Raw genomic sequence first — 15981 nt, 5'->3', positions numbered from 1 at the left:
GGTTTGATTGGACAGCCTGGCTAGCAGGACTGCTGGCATGATGGAGGGATTAGTGATCAGAATTGGTGTGAGGAGGTCAGGAACAGTTCAACAGCACCTTACAACAGGCTGCACATTCAAATGAGCAAGACAGGAGGCGATCATGGAGTTATCCCAGCCCGCTGACAGCAGGATTAGCAGGGTTTAGATACCCACCTCCCCAGTCACAGCTACTGTGTGCTCGCCCTGTTCCTTGTACTGTTAAGGATCCCAGCGATTCAGCAACATGACTAGGTAGCCCATTCCATCCCCTCGCCACTCACTGTGTGGAGAAGCGTCTCCTTCCCTCTCTCCTTGCTCTATCTCCACTTAATTCCCTCTGGTCCTGGTTACTGTACTGCGCTTAAAATACTGGTTACGGTTAACTTCGTGTGTTCCCCCAGTTCTTCTTTGATCTGGGCCAAACAGATTCAGTTTCAACTGCCAGTTCAAACAAGATACAAGATACTCCAAAAGTTTCTGAAGTTAGTTGTCATAAATATTAACTTAAATTCTTAATAAACTAGTCCTGGGAAAAATATTTAAATATTCAAACAAACGCTGCTTACAATGTATTAAAAAAAGAACCACTTGATTCTTCTGTAGAACAGGATTTACCATCAGAAAGATTTCAGGCAAGGGAATGAAGAGGGCATGAAGAGGTCTGAAACACGCAGCACACACTGTAATACTGAAAAGACTAATATGGTATGAATCATGCTTTTGTTTTCCAGCCCACTCAAAATGAAGGAATATGCGAATATCCATTTTGAAAGACTATTTCATGACAAACCCATGCTCATCCACGCACTAAAACATTCAAGGCATCATTTACATGGTTCGTCAGCTAAAGCAGTTTATATGCAGCACAGTCTCGTTTAAATCTATTCTGTTTGGAACATTTTCAGATGTTTTTTTCTTAATTTTTAAAATGTTGCTACATATTTACTTATCCATTGTTGATATTATACCAAATGCTGCGTTCCTTTTAGTTCACCATCAGCTTACTCATGAATAAGCAGTGAATTAGCGGAGGGCCCTTAGGCAGTAAAATATAATGCTTGTATGCATGTCCTAATCATGATTGAACCAAATGATCAAATAGTGAAATCTGAGGGAACATTACACAGATGTTAGCCTTATTGTTTATAAGGAAGTACACAAAGAAAAAGTTACGTTATAAGTGGCTTTAGGAATTGCTGAAGGAAAAAAACACTTTATAACTAGAAATGGGTGCTTTTTGTGAAATAAAACAAAGCATTCCCAGGGGCATAATAGAAGTTCAAACAATGCAGCAGTGAAGGGTTCATTTTGACTGGACCACCCAGTTAACGGAGCCGTGTGCTAATGGAGCCGTTCTCGCTATACAGGAGAAACTGACAAGGAGGCAGCGATACTCTGCCACAGTGCATTCACACGGTTCACACAGCCGTGCCAATATGAAGTCACGAGCTACAATGGTTTGTGGTGGCAGCTTTTTAAAATAAATGGCACAAAGGGGCTTGTTTTTAACTTGACAAAGTGAATCACAGTATACAGTTGTGAGCATGAAGCCAATATCATGAAGCATTTGGTCTTTAGAGTCCAGAAAGTCACCTCAATGTGGCAGCCATCTTAGGTCACAGGTCAAAGTGAAGGGTGCTGGTCATTAATGCCTGAGGATTTTCCATAACACTGAAAAATGCCAGCTAAAGAGTTTATGAGGTATTAGGAATCCTAGATGACAGGTTTTCAAGCTCATAGATGCTCTCGTCAATATTCCCTCCCCCACACAGCAGCCATTCTGTGGGACTGCAAGCTGCAGCACAACCTCAATTCAACCCTTTCATGGCAGCCTGTCTTCAGGATCAATACAGCCTGCTCCAACGAGTACAAGATCAACAGTTTAGAAACCAGGCTGGGCCAAAGGTTACTTTACTGTCCTCACTTTAACTGCAGACGGGACAACCTTTCAATTCGACCAAACCTGCTGTATGTTGTATTCATTCATATAACCTTGCACTTTAACAACAGCAAGAAGATGCAAAACCTCGGCGTAAATCACGTCTATAATCCAACACACAGAAGAGTGTTCTCATCTCATAAATCACGTCTATAATCCAACTCACAGAAGAGTGTTCTCATCTCATAAATCACGTCTATAATCCAACGCACAGAAGAGTGTTCTCATCTTTCATAAATCACATCTATAATCCAACGCACAGAAGAGTGTTCTCATCTCATAAATCATGTCTATAATCCAAGGCACAGAAGAGTGTTCTCATCTTTCATAAATCACGTCTATAATCCAACGCACAGAAGAGTGTTCTCATCTCATAAATCACGTCTATAATCCAACGCACAGAAGAGTGTTCTCATCTTTCATAAATCACGTCTATAATCCAACGCACAGAAGAGTGTTCTCATCTTTCATAAATCACGTCTATAATCCAACGCACAGAAGAGTGTTCTCATCTTTCATAAATCACGTCTATAATCCAACGCACAGAAGAGTGTTCTCATCTCATAAATCACGTCTATAATCCAACGCACAGAAGAGTGTTCTCATCTCATAAATCACGTCTATAATCCAACGCACAGAAGAGTGTTCTCATCTCATAAATCACGTCTATAATCCAACGCACAGAAGAGTGTTCTCATCTCATAAATCACGCCTATAATCCAACGCACAGAAGAGTGTTCTCATCTTTCATAAATCACGCCTATAATCCAACGCACAGAAGAGTGTTCTCATCTCATAAATCACGCCTATAATCCAACGCACAGAAGAGTGTTCTCATCTTTCATAAATCACATAGATCCAATGCACAGAAGAGTGTTCTCATCTTTCATAAATCACGTCTGCAATCCAACGCACAGAAGAGTGTTCTCGTCTCATAAATCACATCTGCAATCCAACGCACAGTGTTCTCGTCTTTCATAAATCACGTCTATAATCCAACGCACAGAAGAGTGTTCTCGTCTTTCATAAATCACGTCTGCAATCCAACGCACAGAAGAGTGTTCTCATCTTTCATAAATCACGTCTATAATCCAACGCACAGAAGAGTGTTCTCATCTCATAAATCACGTCTATAATCCAACGCACAGAAGAGTGTTCTCGTCTCATAAATCACGTCTATAATCCAACGCACAGAAGAGTGTTCTCATCTTTCATAAATCACGTCTATAATCCAACGCACAGAAGAGTGTTCTCGTCTCATAAATCACGCCTATAATCCAACGCACAGAAGAGTGTTCTCATCTCATAAATCACGCCTATAATCCAACGCACAGAAGAGTGTTCTCATCTTTCATAAATCACGTCTATAATCCAACGCACAGAAGAGTGTTCTCATCTCATAAATCACGTCTATAATCCAACGCACAGAAGAGTGTTCTCATCTCATAAATCACGTCTGCAATCCAATGCACAGAAGAGTGTTCTCATCTCATAAATCACGTCTGCAATCCAATGCACAGAAGAGTGTTCTCATCTCATAAATCACGTCTATAATCCAACGCACAGAAGAGTGTTCTCATTTCATAAATCACATCTATAATCCAACGCACAGAAGAGTGTTCTCATCTCATAAATCACGTCTGCAATCCAATGCACAGAAGAGTGTTCTCATCTCATAAATCACGTCTGCAATCCAATGCACAGAAGAGTGTTCTCATCTCATAAATCACGTCTATAATCCAACGCACAGAAGAGTGTTCTCATCTCATAAATCACGTCTGCAATCCAACGCACAGAAGAGTGTTCTCATCTCATAAATCACGTCTATAATCCAACGCACAGAAGAGTGTTCTCATTTCATAAATCACGTCTATAATCCAACGCACAGAAGAGTGTTCTCATCTCATAAATCACGTCTGCAATCCAATGCACAGAAGAGTGTTCTCATCTCATAAATCACATCTATAATCCAATGCACAGAAGAGTGTTCTCATCTTTCATAAATCACGTCTATAATCCAACGCATAGAAGAGTGTTAGTCTTTCTTTAACAGAACCTGAATTATTTTACTGTGATATGCTATGGATTGCACTTTTCCAGCTAATTCCAAATGGAAGAATATTGCAGCATCGTCCCAGCACTAATGAACCCTGTCTTTCTAGTTACTATTAGTAGCCGATAGGTCCAGGCTTAAATGTTTAGTGAATGACTAACCATACTGTATAGCAGCTGTAGCACAGCAGTGACATGTACTGATGCATGCACTTCATAGTATGCTTTTAAAAGTGCTCCAGAACCCCCTGCAGTGTTTACAGTAAATACAGGATGTTAACTTTGCTGAATCCCTTGTTGTCCATACACAGTATATAGTAAATATGGACTGGAGTGGAGGCGTATAGTAGGAAACTGGCCCCCCCGAGGGAAGAACTATAGTTACCAACAGGGGACTATAATGCCCGAAGCCGCAGGCCCCTGGAGGTAACTATAGTTCTTCCCGATGGGCCTTTCGTTTCCCACTATGAGCCGAGGTCTGCAGTCCGTATTTGTTTTATGAATCAGTCAAGAAAGTAATGTTTTGGAAGTCCATACTGCATTAGTTATTATAAAAAAAAACTGTCTGTCTGACTTTCTCACTGCGGCATGAACTCGGAGGAGTCCATTGAGTTTGTGAAGGTTGTATTTATCTCGTTGGATTGGTTTGAATTTTAGGAAGTTGGGAAAACACAGAAAACGAAGTTTTTATGGCAATTTTAGTGTTTATAGTATATTTTGCAATTAATTTTGCTTTGTTGTGTGAGGAGAGGAAGGATGTTCAGTATGACGATGTAATTTGAGGGACTTTGTAAAATATATATTATATACATTGCCTTGCGAAAGTTTTCGGCCCCCTTGAACTTTGCGACCTTTTGCCACATTTCAGGCTTCAAACATAAAGATATGAAACTGTAATTTTTTGTGAAGAATCAACAACAAGTGGGACACAATCATGAAGTGGAACGAAATTTATTGGATATTTCAAACTTTTTTAACAAATAAAAAACTGAAAAATTGGGCGTGCAAAATTATTCAGCCCCCTTAAGTTAATACTTTGTAGCGCCACCTTTTGCTGCGATTACAGCTGTAAGTCGCTTGGGGTATGTCTCTATCAGTTTTGCACATCGAGAGACTGAAATTTTTGCCCATTCCTCCTTGCAAAACAGCTCGAGCTCAGTGAGGTTGGATGGAGAGCATTTGTGAACAGCAGTTTTCAGTTCTTTCCACAGATTCTCGATTGGATTCAGGTCTGGACTTTGACTTGGCCATTCTAACACCTGGATATGTTTATTTGTGAACCATTCCATTGTAGATTTTGCTTTATGTTTTGGATCATTGTCTTGTTGGAAGACAAATCTCCGTCCCAGTCTCAGGTCTTTTGCAGACTCCATCAGGTTTTCTTCCAGAATGGTCCTGTATTTGGCTCCATCCATCTTCCCATCAATTTTAACCATCTTCCCTGTCCCTGCTGAAGAAAAGCAGGCCCAAACCATGATGCTGCCACCACCATGTTTGACAGTGGGGATGGTGTGTTCAGGGTGATGAGCTGTGTTGCTTTTACGCCAAACATAACGTTTTGCATTGTTGCCAAAAAGTTCGATTTTGGTTTCATCTGACCAGAGCACCTTCTTCCACATGTTTGGTGTGTCTCCCAGGTGGCTTGTGGCAAACTGTAAACGACACTTTTTATGGATATCTTTAAGAAATGGCTTTCTTCTTGCTACTCTTCCATAAAGGCCAGATTTGTGCAGTATACGACTGATTGTTGTCCTATGGACAGAGTCTCCCACCTCAGCTGTAGATCTCTGCAGTTCATCCAGAGTGATCATGGGCCTCTTGGCTGCATCTCTGATCAGTCTTCTCCTTGTATGAGCTGAAAGTTTAGAGGGACGGCCAGGTCTTGGTAGATTTGCAGTGGTCTGATACTCCTTCCATTTCAATATTATCGCTTGCACAGTGCTCCTTGGGATGTTTAAAGCTTGGGAAATCTTTTTGTATCCAAATCCGGCTTTAAACTTCTCCACAACAGTATCTCGGACCTGCCTGGTGTGTTCCTTGTTCTTCATGATGCTCTCTGCGCTTTAAACGGACCTCTGAGACTATCACAGTGCAGGTGCATTTATACGGAGACTTGATTACACACAGGTGGATTCTATTTATCATCATTAGTCATTTAGGTCAACATTGGATCATTCAGAGATCCTCACTGAACTTCTGGAGAGAGTTTGCTGCACTGAAAGTAAAGGGGCTGAATAATTTTGCACGCCCAATTTTTCAGTTTTTTATTTGTTAAAAAAGTTTGAAATATCCAATAAATTTCGTTCCACTTCATGATTGTGTCCCACTTGTTGTTGATTCTTCACAAAAAATTACAGTTTCATATCTTTATGTTTGAAGCCTGAAATGTGGCAAAAGGTCGCAAAGTTCAAGGGGGCCGAATACTTTCGCAAGGCACTGTATATATATATATATATATATATATATATATATTGACCGTAAACAGCATCGCTGGGGCAATAGTTGGATGTATTTTTGGTCTTGTGATGAGGTTTTAACCAATCACATGCCAAAATTTCTAAGGACCGATTTGTAGAGAGAACATATACAACGTTTCGATATGTTGTACATATCTTTCTCAAGGAAGCCTGTGTTTGAATCAAAACATTGGAGGTATTTATAGGTTTTTGACGGCATGACAACTACTTGTTATTGTTTATATTCAAATCCATGATTTATTCTTATATGATGTAATTCTATATTTTGTGACATCATTTTTACTTCTATCTTTGAATCTGTATTCATTCTAATTAAACACTACTTTATATAAACTGAGATATAGATATAAATATATTTAAACATTCTTCTGTCTTTGTAATATATTGTATTGCATGTATCTCCAGTAAACTCTAATTTGGTTTACATTACTAGTTTCTGCATTTTATTCAAGCATTCTAGTCACACGCAATGACCCCCCAAGAAAGAGGATGAACAGAGTTCTGCTGTCTGTATGTGTGTAAAAAAAAAAAAGATATTATATATATATTCCCTGATTGTTCCCAAACTAGGGAAATACTTTCTCAACTTCTACTCTTGTCTATGGATTAAATGCTGATTGTACACACAGTAAAACAAACGCCATGCACCCAGATAACAAAAGCGAAGTTATTATTATTTTTTTTAATCACAATTAAAAGTAGGCCTACTACAAGCAAAGCTCTTTGAGGGCATTTCAAAAACATTACAAATCCACAGCGCGATTACCAGTTAGAGACATGAAAAAAACGATTAATTAAAAAGACTTTTTGGTGTACTGGCGGACTGTCTCAAGTAAAGTCTGGGTTTCAGATCTACACTGTACTGGCACAGCACTGTGCTGACCCACCGTGCAGCCAATCAACTGAAAAACTGGGGCTTACTCACAGCAATAAGGGCTGTTTATAAACTACTTACCATCTTAACATTTGGAAAGGATTACATGAACTGTATCCAAATGGTTATATATATTTATATATACATTCCTTAAAACAGTCCCAGTCCACAATCTTTAGTTATTTCTTACTTTCGGGAAAAGCAATTCTACAAAAGTGTATAAATAAATAAACACATAAATAAATAATAATATATTAAAGGCTAAAATCAATCCCCTTCAAGGTGTTAACATTTGATTCTCTGACAATTAGTTTTGCTTTTGTATTTTGTTTTTTTGGGTTCAAACGCAGCACAAGAGAAATACGTATGGTATTCTCAATCTAGACATCGGTGTACCATTACACAAAACAGACCTGCTACAGGGAGACCCAGGACCCCAGCCTCCAAATTCACAAGCACCCAACATCACCCTAAATACACGTCCAATCACAAGATCATTAACATACAGCATCACTCCAACCCCAAGAACCCGAACCTGCACACACAGTAATCCCATAGTAGACTACTCACCGTACCTGCAGCCAGTGTGGCTGGCAGCACTTCCACAGGCATGCTGCACCACTGCCAGGAACCTCCTCAAGATTAGCATGTTGTTTCACACTCGGAAACGTTCGCTTGTGCAGCCCATTTAAAAAGCATTCGATTTTTATTTTAGGTTTTTTTCAGATCTGGCGATTAACAAAGAGTGATCCGAAAAGAAACCCAGTACTTGAGTGGGGGAATGCTAAATCGTTTCCTAGGTTGCTATTGGTTGGCTAGCCTTTGCTCAATCACTAGGCAGGCTGTATCAAATCAAGGAAATGTTCTAATATTAGAAATGTAACTAGGCAGTGCAGGAGTTCTGACCCCAAAACTCCAGCACTTCAACAACTTGCAATAAATGCTAATGATGATAATCCAGTAAATGAGAGGGCAATTTAGCCAAACCCAATTCAATTAACACAAATAAACCTGACATAACAGATCTGTGTTTGTTAACTTGTACAGTACTATACAACGATATGTAATAATATTTTTATTATTACTAGAATTCTCCAAATATACTTGATATGTCGGTCTACAGTCAGTAACATTTCAGCATTTTACATATATCTTGAGAAGTTATTGAGAGTATCAGCATCTTCAGAGGTGTGCTTTTCAAAACAAAAATGACGTCGTCTAATTATCCATAATGTACAGGAGAAGCTGATAGTATATTTTGAATGGATTTATTTTGTATTTATTACTAGAAGCTAGCTAGACATGACCTTCAAAGTAATTGTAGCTAACAAAATAATTCCATGCATTTGGTCACTTCCATCGGTCTGAATGGTGCAGTTTTGAAAGAAGCACAGGTTATAGACCGGAAAACATTTGGACCATCTTTAAACAGCTTCTAGTTCTCAGTTCCCATGCCTTGCTCACAGGAAGTCTGTCACACTTGCACTTCCTTTGTCATTTCACCTCAGCGCTATCATCAGCGCTATCATTGGCTGACAAAGTAAAGGGATGGAGACAATTTCACTCACAGGTGACCAAGGAAGTGCAACACCATCTGAAAGCATGGCTTACAAACAGATCTTTCTTTAACTAAGTATAGTATATGATATGTTTCAAAATTTTAAAAAAATGTGTTTCTTTCAAAACTCCACATTTGAGACATGTGTTGCATATAGAAGTGCACAAAAAGTACTGTTTATCAAAGTATTTTGTTAGCTACAATAAATAGCGATCAACATTCAGACTTGAAACTCAAGTGTCCTAGCATAAACACTATGGAGGAATAGTTTCAGTATCTTGTACTGAGAAATGGCACAGATAAAAGGAAACAAAAGGAATGGCTTTATATCTTCAGAAAACTTTCCTTCCATATGGAACTGAGAAACACAGTAAAGAATACAGACCAACATAGGTGCAGCATCAAACTACTATACAATGAAAGCTAAGAGTTCATACGACTTTACTCAAAAACAGGAAAAGTGCTGAACACTTTTCAATTGTGTAGAATGACAATTAAGCATTAAACTGCATTAATCACATTCAAGTTATAGCCGTCATCGTTTGTGTCTCTCTTTCAGACTCATGTGCAACAATCTTGCAAACTACACAGAACAGTAACACTATAAAGACAGCGTTTCGTAACTGCAAATAAAATAACAATAGTATAAAATAACATATACATTGCTGAACACTTCAACCACTTAATCGGTATTGAGAAAACAAAACGTAAGGCATCTCAACATGTCAATGTTACCAGGAGCATGTTCATGAACTGTAAACCAGTCAAACTTTGTATCTGACGAAATGTCTGATCATGGAAATCGGCCAGATCAGATTAGGGCAAATCTGTACTGTGCTCAATTTGTTCTGGATTCCGAGTGAAGTTAAAATACAAATTACCACAACCAGCACCAATGTCGCTACAACAATACCGATAACGTGTCACACTTTTTTACAAAACCTGACACTGCAAATCATAATTCACCCGGAGGGTTACTCAAATTCCAGCAAAATATCCAAAAAGTAGACAACCAAACGTTTACTGTTAAAAATACTAAAATGAAAAACTTTCAATAATAATAATTATCATCATCATCATTATTATCATTTAAAGTATACTGGTACGGCACTGATACAGTATTTAAAATGTAAGATAATGTACAACTAATTATAATTATATGTATATACTCTCTCTCATTATATATATATATATATATATATATATATATATATATATATATATATATATATATATATATATACACACACACACACACACACACACACACACACTAAACTGTGAAATGCGCGACTCCGGGCTCTGTAGTTCTGCACGCTCATCTGGTATGCTTCATATGTGGTTAAATTCGGCACACTTGTAGCTACGCTGTTGCTTCCACCATTTTCCAGTTTAAGTCCATTCTATTCTGCACGGACAACTTTGAAAACTCACCCCAAAACACATTCGTTGACGTCTCCCACATAAATGGCGTTTCTTCTCGGTTTCCTCTCGTGCTTTGGTGGGGGTCATTCCAGTCCGGACTCGAAACCGTCCCTCTCCTCCCGACTAAATCCCCTCACTGCCTACTCAGCCATATTCCAGCACAGCACAAGAGGCACTCGTCCACAGACGAATGATGACGGGCGGAGTCGAATCTGCCGGAGAGAACCGAATATTGCCGGAACGAAACGGGAATATTTGAGGTGGAACGGAAGGAAACAGATGTGTGAAGTCAGCATAAGCACACGTTAGGTAGATTTAGGGTTATACGGTTTAACTTAAATGCATGAAGGTGGATGCCTTAAAATGCTCTTTTTATTCTGTATTAACAATACAGTTAATCTCCGATTTAAATTATGATTATTTTGTGGTTCTACAATTATTATATTCTACAAGACGCTTGTGTGCTTAACGCCAAAACTAGTTTTAGGGAATGTCAACAAACTACACTTCTGTTTTTTGAAAATAAAAACACTGATGTTCATTTTGTATTCCAAATTTTATTTTCACTTTGAAGAGATATCTGTCTTTTCACAACACTAAGTTAATTTCCTTCTTGTGTTACAAAGAAGAGGACCCCATCTGGACCACGGATCAGTAGAAAATGTGCATGATTCTGTGGTGGAAATGCAAGGTAAGCACAAATGAGCCCTGCTGTATTTCACTGGTCACTTTTTCAGTTGAACTCGCTTTAGTGTGTAGCAGCTGTACAGCAGCATGCACTCTGGTGTTTTCATTGTTAATGTTAAATGAAAAGGATTGTGGCTGATACAATAATTCCATACATCTTCCACTTCTATTAGCAGCTTTTAAAGAAACACGCGTCATACAGTCATTTCTGTATAAAACATGATATCCAGACTGGTACTATTTAAGAGCAGAGTTGGCAATTTTTTTATTTAATTGATTTAAATCAGATTATTTTTATTTAAAGGGTACATAAGGACCTTTTTATTTTATTGTGTTACATGTTCCCATGTGTTGCTGTGTGTGTGTGTTTTTTGTTTTTTTTTACATTTTGACCACTTTTTAAAACTTTTAAATTGCATTCCCTGCCTCAAGATGGCTTCACATGTACCCGCATGGACCTCTCAGAACTACATTTCCCATCATCCTCCTGCTCACTGCTAAATGCATGTTACATCTGTGAGCAGAAGGATGAAGGGAAATGTAGTTCTGAGAGGTCCATGCAGGTTTAAATGATGGCATTTTGTTTGTAGTACTGTAGTTGTAGCTCTACAGTACCTCCAAACTGTGAATTCTAAGATGTTGGAAATGGTGGTTTGTGAATAGTTACATACCAAACTAAATTACTTAAATTATCTTAAATCTTAAATAAATATATAAATAAAGCAAATTATTTTATCATTGTGGCATCCTCTAAATGTGAACTACAATATGTGAACTGCAAGACTTTAGCAATGGAGTACGCCAGAGAAACCCCCCCCTCACTCATCCCAGTCATTCTTTTACTTTTACTTCTTTCTTTGATTTCCTCTTTCTGTGTCAGTCCAAACACACGCAGTTGTTACTTAGGACTACTTTGCTTTTTATAGTGTGTTCAATTGTTAAAGTTCCTGATTGCACCACTAAATAAACCTGGTTTCAGCGGGTCTGACACAGAGCTCAATAGTCTATTTGGGACCCCATTGCATCATCAGAATCGCTTCTGTGAATATGTTAATGATGGGGCAGGCGCTCTGACGGGGCAAGACATGTCTTCAGAATACCATTTCAGTGCAGTATTTATTTTATTTCAAGTCTTCTATCAGAATACGGCCCTAAGAGTTTTTGTTTATAGACAGTAAGAGTTTAAGATGTTTGTGTTAAAAGCTTTTAACATACTTTCCATGTCTTTTCCTTGAGAAACTATGAATGAAAAAAAAACATTAAATCAATGATTTTTAAAAATTGATTTAAATTAGCCAACCCTGCTGAAGATTGAAGAAGTTCTCTCTTACTTGCACTTCCTAAGTCACCTCAGCAGCGTCAGCATTCATTTTATATTTCAGAACATGAAATCTGTACTACACTCGGTTAAAGAAATCTGTTTGCAAGTCAAGCTTTCAGTTACTGGTGCACTTCCTTGGTCACCTGGAGGCTTCCTCCCTGTCATTAACCTGTTAACTGCTTCCCTATTAACTGACAGGCGTTCAGCCAGCAACATGACCCAGAAGACACTGCTGAGCTGACTTCCAAACTGCAAGTGTAGCGGTAACAGATTTCGGAGAATAAGGCATAGAAACTGAGCACTTCCTTGAACCTAAAGTAGTACCAGATATCATGTGCTAAAATGAAAAAAAAACAAGTTTCCAAAACTCAGTTTGAGACATATAGCTAATGAAAGTGCAAAACAGATTTAAGGAATTATTTTGTTAGCTAGTTACTTGAACAGTTACCAAAAATGGTTTTACAACAGCTTTAAAAGAAATGCATTTGACGTTGTTTACAAATTGTTTGTATACTACAATATTCACCTTGATGTCTGTGTACTACATGCTTCTAAAGCGAGCCTTTTCTGACATGCACCACATGAAACATTTATTGCCCAGACAAGAGTTTCACTCAGAGCGAGAGCAAGGAAAGGAGAGATCCAGTGTGGAACAAAACATTAGTCCCAGATGGTGCTTAATGGTTTATTTCCAGTGGAAAAGTTTGACATCATATCCTTTTGTATGACAGGTTGTAACTAGTTTTGCCATAAGCTCTGTGGTAATGTTTGTTTTTGGATGATTAAAAAGAAAACATTACTGGAATTATTATTTCTATTCAGAAAATGATTTCATAAGGATTTCCTTGTTTTTTCTGGTCTGGAGTTAGCCCCAGCAATACCACTCCTATACTGCTGGAAAAAAGGAAACTGGGCCAAATGTGGTACCTTTCTGAGAGCTTGCAGGTTCCCTACCCATTTACTGGTCTTTTCAGTTTGATGAGTTACCCTGAAAATGGTATTCTCAAAAACTTCTGCTCAATAACATTAGCACCAAGTTTCATGACAATCAGATAAGAGATTCTCAAAATATATGCAAAAATGTAAGTGTGATATACCGCTGGATAGACACCCCCATATATTACTAGGATCTGATATTCAATGAATTATTCTAAATAAAAGGAAGAGTTTAAGATAGTTGGATAAACAGTTCAAGATATATGCTAAATGTCTATATAAAGCTCTCTGCTTTCCTGTCCAACCACTCTCTGCTTGACCCTCTCCAATCCGGCTTCCGCTCTGCTCACTCTACTGAAACCGCCCTCCTGTCTGTCACCAACTCACTTAAATGTGCCCGAGCTGCCTCTCTCTCCTCTGTCCTAATTCTCCTCGACCTCTCTGCTGCCTTTGACACTGTTGATCACTCTATTCTACTATCATCTCTTGCTGACCTGGGGATCTCTGGCACTGCTCTGGCCTGGTTCTCCTCCTACCTCTCCAACCGCACTTACCAGGTAACCTGGCGTGGAGCAACCTCCACACCTCACCCTCTCTTAACTGGAGTCCCCCAAGGGTCAGTCTTGGGTCCTCTCCTGTTCTCTCTCTACACCCGCTCCCTGGGCCCCCTCATCGCATCCTATGGTTTCTCATACCATTTCTATGCTGATGATGCTCAGATTTTCCTCTCCTTCCCCACCTCTGACTCCACCATCTCCTCCCGTATCTCTACCTGTCTGTCTGCTATTTCCTCCTGGATGCACTCGCATCACCTCAAACTCAACCTCTCTAAATCTGACCTCCTTTTCTTTCCCTCCTCCTCCCCCTCCTCTGATCTCTCTATCTCTGTTCCTCTGGAATCTACCACACTCTCTCCCTCTTCCTCCGCTAAGAACCTTGGAGTCACCCTGGACCCCTGCCTCTCTTATTCCCAGCACATCTCCACTCTGGCACGCACTTGCCGATTCTTCCTGAGCAACATCCGAAGAATCCAACCCTTCCTCACCAACTATGCTACCCAGCTCCTGGTCCAGGCCCTGGTACTCTCCCGCCTAGACTACTGCAACTCCCTCCTGGCTGGCCTCCCTGCGTCCGCCACCCGTCCGCTCCAGCTCATCCAGAACTCTGCTGCCCGCCTGGTGTTCTCTCTGCCTCGCTTCGCCCACGCTACTCCACTACACCGCTCGCTCCACTGGCTCCCGATCACCGCTCGCATCCAGTTCAAGACTCTTGTACTAGCCTACAGATGCCTTGACCAGTCTGCACCCAGCTACCTCCAGACCCTCATCTCTCCTTACACCCCCACTCGACCTCTCCGCTCCGCCTGCACTAGAAGACTAGCTCTACCACCGCTATGCTCCCCTGCCTCCAAAGCCCGCTCCTTCTCCACCCTTGCTCCGCAGTGGTGGAATGACCTTCCTACAGATGTCAGGACTGCCCAGTCCCTGACCACATTCCGGCGCCTCCTTAAGACCCACCTCTTCAAAGAGCACCTGTAGAACTCCTCTGTTTGTATCCTGGGACACTATCACCCTTCATGTAAATGTGCTTTATTTTGCTCTTATCAGCCCCCTATTTTACTGCATTTAATCCTGTACTTCAGAATACTGTAATCTGCCAAGTTTTTAACCTGTAGTACTTTGTATTTAATCACATCCTGATGTAACTATCACTATTTAATCACATCCTGATGTAACTATCACTATTACCTGCTGTATTATTGAATTGTGGTTTGTCAAACTTGTACTTTGCTTGAACAAAAGTTATTGTATTTCTTGCTCTTATTGTATTACTTGTATTGTAACGCTTGAAATGTTTTTGCTTACGATTGTAAGTCGCCCTGGATAAGGGCGTCTGCTAAGAAATAAATAATAAAATAATAATAAAGATACATTTCAGTGAACCCCTATCAATGCTGTGTCCAGTACACTACAAAAGACATCACTGGACTTGGGAAGGTACAGAGAAGGATGACTACACTGATCCCAGGACGTGATGACATGCGAGGACAGGTGCAAATAATCCAATATCGGGTTCTCAAAATCCTAAATGGCAAAGTTAACCCATGTCACTACTTCAATGCACAGAGTAGAACCAAGAGAGAGGGCATGAATGGAAGCTTAGAAAAGAAGGTACGATGAGTTCTATTGCATGGACTATCCTACGAGGTGAAGCATCTAAAACACTAGGAACATTTATAAAAAAATAGACAGGTCTGTCCTCCTAAATAGATCCCCCTAGTTAGGGCAAATACTGTGCTAGGAAGGGACGAGTCTTGCTGGGCTGAACTGCTTCTTCTTGATCATGTTTATATGTACCGAATTGTGTTCAGGTCTGAGAGGGACTATATTTTAATTATTTATTTCATTTAGTGGTGTGCACCGTACATGTGTCACACTTTAATCTTGCATATTCCCTGTCTTATTGTGTCCGTGCTACTGCGTTACTTCTTTGGTCATTTTACCTTGGGTCAAAGCATCTTACTGGCTGCAAAGCATGTCAGTCATCAGAGGAAGCAGCTGGTTGGGTACTGACAGTAAAGAAGGCCCGGTGAATGGGTGTGCGTGGCAGAGAAAATGTACAGAGCCATTGTGTAGCTACACTTACTTTAAAAGTGTGTTTTACCCAGGTGAAAGAACAGAAAAAGCATAA

At 39.7% G+C, this 15981-nt stretch overlaps 2 protein-coding genes across 6 annotated transcripts in view; one reads left to right on the top strand and one right to left on the bottom strand.

The window, feature by feature from the left end:
- Nucleotides 1–10542, bottom strand: part of LOC131721838 (phosphatidylinositol 3-kinase regulatory subunit gamma-like) — a 57001-nt gene extending 46459 nt beyond the window's left edge. Inside the window, exon 1 of one of the 2 annotated variants that reach the window (XM_059014863.1) lies at nt 10356–10542. Coding sequence is in view for 1 of the 2 variants with exons in the window: in XM_059014864.1 (XP_058870847.1) it covers nt 10356–10386 (31 nt within the window). In the remaining variant the exon portion in view is untranslated. The remainder of the gene's footprint in view (nt 1–10355) is intronic. The other variant, XM_059014864.1, reaches the window with a different exon arrangement.
- Nucleotides 10543–10545: 3 nt separating this feature from the next.
- On the top strand, nt 10546–15937 carry LOC131721839 (uncharacterized). 4 transcript variants are annotated; one of them, XM_059014868.1, is made up of 3 exons: nt 10546–10655; nt 10973–11037; nt 14265–15937. In XM_059014868.1, the coding sequence occupies exons 2-3, from the start codon at nt 11008–11010 to the stop codon at nt 14826–14828; spliced, it is 594 nt and encodes a 197-aa protein (XP_058870851.1). In that variant the 5' UTR covers nt 10546–10655; nt 10973–11007; the 3' UTR covers nt 14829–15937. The 4 variants fall into 4 exon arrangements, with proteins under 4 accessions (XP_058870851.1, XP_058870849.1, XP_058870850.1 ...); XM_059014866.1 differs by having other exon boundaries at nt 14223–15937; XM_059014867.1 differs by having other exon boundaries at nt 10546–11037.
- Nucleotides 15938–15981: the final 44 nt, after the last annotated feature.

The sequence above is a fragment of the Acipenser ruthenus genome, chromosome 49, assembly GCF_902713425.1.
Source record: "Acipenser ruthenus chromosome 49, fAciRut3.2 maternal haplotype, whole genome shotgun sequence".
NCBI lineage: Eukaryota > Metazoa > Chordata > Actinopteri > Acipenseriformes > Acipenseridae > Acipenser > Acipenser ruthenus.
The sequence above is the reverse complement of the archived record's forward strand: the minus strand, read 5'-3'. Positions and strand labels throughout refer to the sequence as shown.